Source organism: Copadichromis virginalis, linkage group LG11 (genome assembly GCF_057382275.1).
Source record: "Copadichromis virginalis isolate Kocher_CV1m ecotype Utaka linkage group LG11, C_Virginalis_male_GT1.1, whole genome shotgun sequence".
Classification (NCBI taxonomy): domain Eukaryota; kingdom Metazoa; phylum Chordata; class Actinopteri; order Cichliformes; family Cichlidae; genus Copadichromis; species Copadichromis virginalis.
Genome location: NC_140628.1, coordinates 22,005,045 through 22,015,866, shown reverse-complemented (window position 1 = coordinate 22,015,866; position 10,822 = coordinate 22,005,045). Strand labels below are relative to the sequence as shown.

The following is a 10,822-nucleotide window of genomic DNA, read 5'->3' as shown; positions in this document are numbered from 1 at the left end:
GAAGACTGTATAAAATATGCTTGGCACAATATATTGTATATCGATGACCTTTATTTAACTGGCCGCAGGTTGTATCTTAAACAAACATTACAAGTAATTGTTTTAATGTTTTTGGAAGGCAATCTTAAGTGTATGTGACCTAAACTGAAAATTCACCCTCACAACTTACATATAACAATGCCACAAAAAAGAAAAAAAAAAAAAAAAAAAAAACAATCACAGAGAGATGCCAAATGATTTTTTTTATTGTACAAAAGTGGTTAAAATACAAGGCATAGATGAGGAAATGCTGGGTCTGTTTTGACAAGTAGAGGCAAGAGCACAATGACTGATCACTGGTTAATCATTTAAACTTAAACACAACTATAAAAAAAATAAGGGAAAATAATACGTACTATGTATATGTGTCACTGACACTAAAGTGCAGTGTTCTGTTGCATAACATTTTTGGTACAAATATCTACTTGCTAGTGTGGGTGATCTACCTACATTTGACATTTACTGGGTGCTTTGTTAAAAAAAAAAAAGCCTGCACACTGATCCAGATGAATCATCAAATTACAAGCAATGACCACTGTTAATGAGTATTGCCTGTTCCTTTGACTGAATTAACTCCCACATGTAAAAGCAGCATCAAAAGCAGATGTGAAGGACAGTATGTCTGTTTCAGTCTGTGATCGTATTAAAAGGAAAATGATGCCATAGGGGGGGAAAAACCCCAACAACTATAAAATAAGATTAGTCACCATGGTCAGTGGAAATGTACTGTTAGCAAACATCAAACAGTGGTAAATCTTTCATTATGAACACACACAGTTCCTTCCAAAATATAAACATAGGACTTAAAGCCTGCTTTGTATCATCAAAATTCATCCAAAATTGTAGTACAGCAAAAAGTGGTTATCACCTCAATGTGCTCCACAGCAGTTCGAGCAGCAACTTCTCTTCTGGAAAACTGAATAAATACCTTTTCTGGCCCGAGTCAGGCCAGGAGATCAATATCTCTTTAAGAGCTGCTTTTGGCTGGGAGGACATTATTCTCAAAGTGTCCCTGGTTGGTGATGTTCCCTGCTGGGTAGTATCTGGCCACCACAAAGGAAGAACCATCTGATGCAATGGCTTTACCGACACCCAGCTGTTTAGTGCTCTTCCACACCATTGCTGTGAAATGGCCTAGGCGACATATAAAAGGAGAAATGATGAATAGAAAGAAATTAGAAAGGCAAAATCTGGACCACGTAAGAGAGAGAGAAACGTGCTTTTACTGTAGTGAACAGTTGAGGCTAAGTTCACACGCTCTTCAGTTTATCCAAATATTTGCAGACACAGGAATTTTAATTCCTCTCTCATTCATCGCTTCGAAATCTCTCCTCTTGCCTCGACCGCTTTAGTCCTTTCTTAAGGGAACTTTGCATGACTCAGTGTGAATCACTGCGATGGCCTACTAGTGATCTGCTTCATGTGTGATTAAGTTACACCAGCTCATGTACACTGGTGTCTGAGGCTATGGGAAACCATCTGGAGGAATTAAGGCACAGTGGATGTGACATGCAGGGTTAGAAGTGATGCATAGGATTGTAATTTCCCCTCAGTTTCTCCTTGGCTGGTCACAGTCAAGCAGTTGCACGTTGTCTGAGGTGTGACATCAGCACAAGAATAACAACAACCTTCTCCATGCCTGAATAAATGTGACACTGAGAGGGAGAAACTGACATCGAGTAAACAAAAAAACGACAAAGAAACAGAGAAAACAACAAACTGGAAAAAAAGAAGATGAAAAAAGACAGTTAGAGATAGATGTGCATGAATCTCACCGGTGCCAGAGGAGAAACCGGGACGGTTGAAGTTGTACTGTTTCACTTCATCATACCAGCGGTCTGCCACATCCTTACCTGCACATGCAAACAACTGGCTTGAACTTAAAGGAAAATCAAATTAGCCTTGTGTCACACAGTAAGCAGAAAGCACTCTACAAATCCTCCTTAAGCTCCTGCTTACAGTGCTGCACTTTTTGTCACGCTGTTCCTCACTGTGTGTGTATCTTGTGAAATACACCGGTCTGTGCTGACATATTTCTGCACTGAGTCATAGTATCTGAAGTGGAAGGGAAATGGATCCCAGCTGTTCACTTGCAGGGTTTGGCAGACACCACAGAGGATCTAATTTAGGCTTCACAGGCTAAAATAATGCATCTGTGGAAGAAGGTGTCTTATTAGATTTTCCTGCCACATTCTCACAGAAACCTACATGTACAGGACATCTGAATTACTGTAAAGTTTAGACAAATTCAAATGCAGAAAATAACCTGTCTGGTCATACGAGGCCCAAGCCAGGTTTTCGCCACAGCTCCCTCTACTGGACTCCACGCTGTGTTTTAGGATCCGTGTGCTGGCCAGACTTTCAGCATAACTGTAAAGAGAGACAAAGAAAATTGTACAGTGTACTGCTTGAGTTAATTCCCATTTATACTTTGGGTGATGCATGTGTGGATGCACACTTTAAAAAGTCCAAGTCTTCATCAGTAAATTGAAGAGCTAGGAAAAAAGGAAAGAAATTTCGCTTGTCATGTCAGAGACTTCTTCAGTTCTAAAAACAAACAGTGAACAGTCTCCAGATATTTTGGAGATGGCCGTTGTCAGGCAAGGTGTGAGTGGGGGTTGAAGCACCTGGTAAGGGATCTCAAGACTGGACTATCAGTCTCTTCCTAGGTGCTTCGACCCCCCCCCCCCCTCAAAATATCTGCAATACTCCAGCTTTTGCTTTAAAAACTGAAGGAGCCTGTTGGATGAAAGGTCTTAGACGAGATGTTTTCTTCTTAAATAAGTCTAGTTTCTTTCTTTTTGAAAAGCTCAAAGGACTACCTGGATGATTGGGAACTTATACAGACATATTTCATCAAGAATAATTTCAAGAGCTTTCACATTTTTAAAGCTTGCTGCAATATCCTGCTCTCCACTTCTACAAGAAACAGAACAACAACCTTAAACCTGTGGGGCAGAAACAGAAACCATTTCCTCTGTAAACAATCTGGGTTAGCCCAACCCTTGGATCATTTCAAGGGGTCAAAATAAATTTTCATAGACTAATTTGATGTTGTAAAGTCATAAAGTTAACTCACTACAAACATATAGGAGTAACTGCTGTCCTATGAACTTTGTAGTGATATAATTCAGGAGTAGTGTCCAGATTATTCTAATTTATAATCAATTCCAAGGTAGTTTCTACAGTTTTCACATGTTAGCATAGCTGTTCATATAGGTGTGCAGTGGCCTGATTGACCCACACAATGTGCTGTGGATCCAGAATACATGTTAAATTCTTCCTTGTCGAGGTCATTTGGGGTTTTTGGATGAAAAGAAAAACATATGTTGTGGAAGCAGTGAGATCTGCTATCCATTTTGGCTGAACTGTGCTTTAAACTTAGTTTATTTATGTTTTTCATACACAAATCATGTCCAAGACACACAGCATGTAAGAGCTGTGTGCCCAGTCAGTTTACACAAAGAGTGAGACAGACCCCATTCGTCGAGTTCCAGTGAACTGAGTTTTCCATGCAAGCATCAGATTATCTCAAAATTCCAATACTGATATTGGAATACTGATAGATATTACAGTTAAGTTCATACATGGCTTTTAAAATAATACTGTCATTTTAATTGTGCTTCAAATGTTCCTGTGAGGGATCACACAACTGAAGAGGTTTTTAGCGCCATGTTATTGTTGCTTTGCACCATCACACATGTTCAAGAAAATGGAGAAAGACTTTTATGACAGCTGCCTCGGTCCTTCCTGACAGCGGTGGACAAGCTGACATACTCGAGAGATTTAACTCTCTTGTGGAGCTTCTCTAAGAGTCTAGTGGAAATGAAGCTTTATTCAAACTTCATTTGAATAAAATGCTAATGCAGCTGCAATTAGTGACAACAAATTGTCAACAAAACCTGTAATTACAATGAAAACAAACCAAACACCCAAGATATATTTTTTATAATTTGTGGTTATTGCATCTGACAGGCTACGCTGGAACTGTCACTGTTATCTGGAGCAGTTTGACAGTGACTAGTATGTGCAGTTCTTGCTAATTAGGTTTCTAATTTGATCTGTTTGTGCATTAACCCACCGGGCAGCCTCTTTGCTCAACTTGCTGCTCAACTTTAGCGGAGGAGCCTGGTGCTTCATCCTGTAGTCGTTGTGGCACCGCAGCACCTCCTCAGCAAACTGCTTTGAGGCTGGGAGACAAACAGGACAGACAGGAAGACTAAGTCAGCCTCTGACAAAACAGACGTAATGATGCAACATGAAGACTCTGGGAAGGTTGTAGAATACAAACTCAAGCTGAAACCTACAGCCTGAGTGACCTCAGATAGCGAGTACCAACTTGGTGACAGGTGATGAAGTAGAAAACATCATCTGGATCAGCCCCCTCCCCCATACCACCACCACCACCACTGGTGCCTATCACTCATGGGGCTTTTCATGAGTCTCACAGTCTCTTGAGCACTCACACAATAGGCACATTGAAACAGCCCCGCAGAAACAACAAGGCTGAGAGAAAGCATGCAGCACCACTATTAATCTTACCTTACAATTTAGTGCCATCAAAGAGGACAGTAAATTAATAACGGAAAAGGACATCGGACAGAAATTAGATTTAGACTTCTGTATGTGGTCTGTTCTAATTTTAAAAGAGCATTGCCCACAAATGCAGACAGTAAACAAACATGGCTCTTGTACAGCTACATGGGGACAAAGTTCAGCCAACAATAAACATCAAAAGCTTCAGGGTGTAATATCTGCTTACCTGATTTTCCCATGTTGCTGACACAGGAAGCCTTCAAGTAAGATCAGGAACAAGCTTAGAGCAAACTAGAAGCAGCCTCTCCTCTGTGCTGTTTTCAGACTCAACTCTCTCACTGTTACTTTCTCTTTCTTAAGTGCAGTGTAATGCTGGCACTCTGACAGTGCTTCTAATGCATTTATTTCTTGGTTTTTCCTGTCTCATTCTACCGTGAACTCACATAAACTTTTGCAGTCTTCCCCTTTAGCTCTATCGGGATGTAACAATTATTGCTCAACTATTCCTCTTTTTCATTTGTCCCTCCTTTGGCCACACACCATACTATCTGCATGCCCTACTTCTTCCTTTCTGGCCTAGAGAAGCACACACCCAAGCAGGGGAGCCCTTGCAGTCACTGGTGACATCATCTCTGTGAGACACATGCCCATATATGGCTCTGAACTCCTAATATTCAGGAAAACATTGCCCCTGGTAGCCCTGTACTTCTTTTCTCACAATCTACATGTTCATGATGAAGAATTAAGCTAAATAGTGTGCACTAAGGACAATAAATGTCTTTCACTTTCACTACTGGGAACTCGTTTAATACCCCGAGGATCAATATGTTCCATTGTTATTCCCAGTGCACCCAAATGAAAATGAGCGATTCCTTAATTCCCTCCCTGGATTGAAATTAGTAACTGACAAATTTCCCCTTGAAACAAAGTGATTCAATATTCATCATGCTACAGAAAAGCTGCAGAGCTTTTGCTATGTTACCCACCACACTTTATCCATGTCTTCTACCAAAGATATTTGTCATTTCAAAATAAATAATAAAAGCAGGGCTGGCTTGCAGCAAAACCTCACATAGAATTACCTCATATTTTATCACACATCTGTCTGACTCTGCTTTGGAAATCGTGTCTGGAGTATTTTCTTCATGTTACAGCTTGTGTAAAGAATACTTTAGAAAACAAAACACTCTTACAGCTTTCTTACTGCCATCAATAGGATTTCATTGTGTCAGCACCAAAGTGCTCTGAGGAAACTGCTTAATGTTTAAAAGCAGATGATGCAGAGTCTTTACTGGCTAATTTCCCAGTTGTTCAGCCACAGTTTGCTGGGCTTGAATAAATCAAGGCCAATGAGGACACGCAGCACGGAATATGAATGCACGTAGGATCAAGATATTTAAACGTCTTGCAAATATGCAGATATTTTAAAGACTGATGGATGCACGCCATAAAATCTTGACAGTCTATTTATAATGACATAAATACAAAACTAATCATGTCTTCAGCTGTATTTTGCATTTGGCAGTAATGCTGACATGCTCAACAACTGAACAGAATAAACAGTTGTATATTTCGTGAGCCTACTGCTGTGCTAGTGTTATCGTGTAGTTTAGAGGACCGCTGTAAAACCTCTCAGACTTAAAAGGATTTATATTTGACTACGTAGGGCAGCGGTTTACACACTTGCCTAACAAGTGAAAGATCCCTGTTTTGATCCCAGACGGATACACAAATCCCTTTGGGGTTGTGTCAGGAAGGACATCTGGTGTAAAAATCTGCTAAATCAAATATGTTGAACTACCTGCAGAGGCGACCCCTTGTGAATAAGGGGGTAGATGAAAGTAGCTCTGTACTGAGGCTATGCTCTCTGCAACGGTTTGTAATTTTTGCTGTTCTGGCAACTGATGCAGCAGTTCATGCCGTGAATACAATACATGGTAATCCCAAAGACAACTTCGTAAATGAGTCAGCTGAATGTTAATTTGCAGTATAGGCTTCAGGTGTTGGTCTCTAATGAGATGCAATGAAAACGAAATGATTCAGCATTTAAAAATGTGAAATTTGGAAAAGTGGGGAAAATGGGTCCTTGTTTTGTCAGACGACGTATGTGCTGTTCTCTGGGCCAAAAATTCAAGAACAAATCCAGAAATGGTGGTTAAATAAGTGTGAGACATAGCTAAAGTTAGTTATATATCCTACTGAGGCAATCATCCACTCATCTTTAATAAATGAAAATAAGACTTTACTGACAAACTCTGTGATGCTTTGAATTGTAATTATTTCATTTGCCACAAGGTGGGTCTGTTAGCAAAGGTACTCAGTGTGGCCATTAGTCACACTAAGTGCAACTAATGGCATCCTGGTTTCATAATACGAGTGGACATGATGGGATTCATGTGAAAAGTCAAGCCACTTGATTTCTCATTAGCTGGATAGTGCTATCTTAACAAATAGATTTCCTCCCTGCTACCATCTGCAGAGTGATGGGACTGGACAGCTGGAAGAAGACATTTACGTAGTGCTCTCGACACGCCGGAACTTTACAGCAATATATCTTAATTCGTACTAATTGAGATAGTTGTTGAGTGTGTAATATCAAAGAGTATACGCAGTGCGAAAGTGTGTGTTTGTATGCATGTGGTAACAGGGATAGCACAATTTATAAGGAGAGCCCCTTTTAGAGGGACAGTACAGACATTGATCCATGCAGATATTAGATCATTTATCTCTGCACACTGTCCTTATCTGCTGTAGATATTGCTTGGCTCTCCTCCCTGTCAGCTGTGACATCATTCCTTAACTTCTCTCCCCATCCCTATCTCTTTCTCCAGGTCTCGTATCCCGGACCACCACACCGTCAACCTGTAATTTTCATTTTTTTTTTCCCACTTGAAACCTCCGAGGAATCTTCCCGCAGGTCTTGTCCTAAAGAGAAGAGAAAACCAAATTCTTTCTTGAACAGAACAGGTTTTCCACTCCTGTCATGACTGCAGTGGATGTGGATTTATGAGAACAGAAATATGAAATAACTCATACTGGGGCTGTAAGTGCACTTAGTTTCATATAATTCCTCTTTAGCGGTCCCAGGAGGAAGGTGAGGACTTTTTAATAACTCCTTCCATTCACCTCCATCCTTATTAAGGGGTCTAGTTGAGTGAAAATGGAGACATCTACTGAGGGGGTGTTGAGAGGATTGATCTCGGCTGAGAAAAAAAAAAAAGAAAGTGAGGGGGCTGCACTTTTTTTTTTCCAGGCAGTTGTTGGATTCTCTCTCTCCAGAGCTCCGCTCCAGAATTTGACACATGAAGAAGTCTTTTATGGTGTCATTAGTGCAACTGTTCCATGGAGGACAAATGATTCTGTGGGTTAAGAGGAGTTAATCACCTGCCAGTCAAACCTCATCAAGCCGCCTCTACGGATGAGGCGCTATACAAATCTCATCATATTTATGGAGCCTCAATTAAGCCGATACAGGCAAGGAGACACATGCATAAAGAAGAGAGTGACAGGGGTAGGAGAGGGAAGGCTTGGAGTGGGAAAGAAAGAAAACGAGATAGTGGGAGACAGTAAGAGCTGGACGACGCTTGTCTGACACTAAGCAGCAGAAATGTAATGTCTTAAAAGGCCATCACAGTCAATAAAGTTCCTAATGTGCTTAAAGCAATTACTGTGTCCGGAGAGGAACAGAGTGCATGCAGGATATTAACCCCAGTAACCCACTCTATCTGGACCATAATTAAATTATCCTCACATCCTCATTCTCATACAGACACACATGCACGCACTCAAACCACACACTTCAGCAAGCGTGCATTCATTTATGCATGTTCACAGGAAGTGTGTGGAGAACTGTGTGTCAGCTGATACCTTGAACTGTGAAAAGAGGAGAAAGTAACATAGATGTGGATCTATGGGAGCAGCACTAAAAAGTATTATTTGACCTTGACATTGATTGATGTGTCATGTTTTGATTAAAACAAGGAGACTGCCAGTCTCTCAGAAAACTGCAGGCTCTCACGCATCAATTGTCAGTCGACGGGTTGGTGATGTCTCCGACAGCATATAATAATCTTCAGTAATTACTTATTTCAAGGGCCCTTTAGTTCCATTTAAAAGTGATGTGTGTAATAATTGACAGGTTCCAGCAAAGGTATTTATAATTTAGTATTAAGTCTAAGGGGGTCATGACTAATTGATATCAAGGAAGAAAGTGAATTCAATCAACTTTTTCCCACTCGTCCATCTGTTTGTACATAATTTCAATTTCCTTCTAGCTCTTAGTGTTTAAAGAGGCTTTCTAACTCTTTTTAGCATTTGGATCTGCTGCCCGTTCCTTCTGCTCTGCTTCTTTTCACCCGGCATTATGCATATTCAAGTTTAAATAGTTATGCCCAAGTAACATAGCTAATATGCTTCTTGGGCTGATTTAATGCCATTTAATAGTTGTCATACAAAATAATATTTGCAGAGCCAGGGAGAATTCTTGACACTACAGACCCTAATTATTGCCTCTGAAAATAACAACCCAGCCTTAAGCATTCTGCATGGGCTCCCGAAGGCGCTTTTCTCAGCATCTAGGACAGCTTTTGTGGCTGGGCTTGGCGGCTTGCTAATTTTGTATTTCTAGATGGTGCCTCTTTGGTTTATTTTGGGCTGTGCTTGTATCATTAAGTACTTTTTCATGACCTTGCTTTGGGAATGCTAAGGTGTTTCTTCAGGTTAGCGTTAAATAAAGTTCCCTTAAACGCCACAATTAGGTTTGCACGTATTTGCACAGCGACACAATTGTTGTAGTTTTGCCTCAGTACAGCACTGCAGTGCATGATTTCAGCTTTAATACAAGGGGTAAACAAAAGCATCACCTCAGCTGTTTAGGAGTTAAAATCATTTTCATACATATCCCCTCATTTTCAGAATCTCAAAGTTAATTAGACAATTGACTGACAAGCAGTTTCGCAGAAAGATGAGTCTTTTTCTCTATTTTATGACAAATTAAGCAGATAAAAAAAATGCATATTAAACTTTCATTTGGTAGCTGGTCACTGGAACTCTTAATATGAAGGCCTGGACCGTGGTGTAACCTGCCTTTGCGCTATGGTAGCTGTGACAGGCTCTAGACGCCCCATCCCTGATAAGAATAAGCCAAAGAGAATGGATACATGTATGAACCAATCAGAGAACTAGCAAAAAACTTGAAGTGGCCAAATTGAAAATCCGGTACATTTTAAAAAAGAATGAATGCACTTACCAGGTCAGCAACACCAAAAAAAAACCCCTTAAGGTCCACAGAATATGACTAAAGTGGATGATCGTGAAATTCTTTCCTTGGTGAAGAAGAAGAAAATCTTCTAGCCCAGGGGTGGGCAATCTCAGTCCACGAGGGCTGGTGTCTCTGCAGGTTTTAGATGTGTCCTCGAACCAACACAGCTGATTTAAATGGCTAAATTAGCTCCTCAACATGTCCTGAAGTTCTCCAGAGGCCTGGTAATGAACTAATCATGTGATTCAGGTGTGTTGACCCAAGGTGAGATCTAAAACCTGCAGGGACACCGGCCCTTGTGGACTGAGATTGCCCACCCCTGTTCTAGCCTCTAAATGTCTAGCCAACTCAAGAACACTCTGGGGGAGGTAGGTGTATCATTGTCAAAATCTGGGGGAGGTAAGTGTATTATTGTCAAAGTCTAGAGCTTGTCAAGTGATTTCTTGCTGAATGGAATACAGAACGTTTACAACAGGGGTGTCAAAAACGAGGCCCCGGGGCCCGACAAAGACTCCAATCTAGTCCACTGGACAGTGTTGGAAAATTTGTTGACCTTGAGCTATATTTGGATCATTTTAACAGCTTTTCCTGCTGACAAAGTCCTCCCCTATTAGCAATTACGCTACACTAAAATAAACAAGCAATAGACAAACAGTGAAATTAAAATTCTTTCATCGTTTCTCTAAAAATATCATTTGTTTTTACAATGAGCCCACAATTTAAAATAATAATAAAAATTAATGATAATACCTGTGAATTAAAATTAACAGCCTGCATTATATTTAAAGGACAGTCTTTTTTGTAATTTTTCACATTTATGTTTTATTTCTTGCATTTTAAGCCCCAGGAGTCACACTGACAGCATTTTTTTTAATCACACTGAAAGAAAATTGAGATTTGCTGTTGAAATTGTGTGCTTTGTTTTTCTTCTTCTTATATTAAATATCACAGACATCAAATGTGTAATTACACTTCTTCACACTTGTA

At 40.2% G+C, this 10,822-nt stretch overlaps 1 protein-coding gene across 1 annotated transcript; it reads right to left on the bottom strand.

Annotated features, from left to right (window-relative positions):
- Window positions 1-227: 227 nt before the first annotated feature.
- glipr2l (GLI pathogenesis-related 2, like) lies at window positions 228-5,158 on the bottom strand. The gene is made up of 5 exons (XM_085473703.1): window positions 4,802-5,158; window positions 4,121-4,229; window positions 2,306-2,409; window positions 1,815-1,892; window positions 228-1,173 (listed from the first exon to the last, which is right to left on the bottom strand). The coding sequence occupies exons 1-5, from the start codon at window positions 4,812-4,814 to the stop codon at window positions 1,007-1,009; spliced, it is 471 nt and encodes a 156-aa protein (XP_085329829.1). The 5' UTR covers window positions 4,815-5,158; the 3' UTR covers window positions 228-1,006.
- Between the last annotated feature and the right edge of the window lie 5,664 nt (window positions 5,159-10,822).

Coding starts and splice junctions, on each gene's coding strand:
- glipr2l (XM_085473703.1), bottom strand. Junction 2,410..4,120: donor TTGAGCAAAGAGGCTGCCCG/GTGGGTTAATGC, acceptor CTCTCTTTACAG/TTATGCTGAAAGTCTGGCCA. Junction 1,174..1,814: donor CGGTTTCTCCTCTGGCACCG/GTGAGATTCATG, acceptor TATGTCGCCTAG/GCCATTTCACAGCAATGGTG.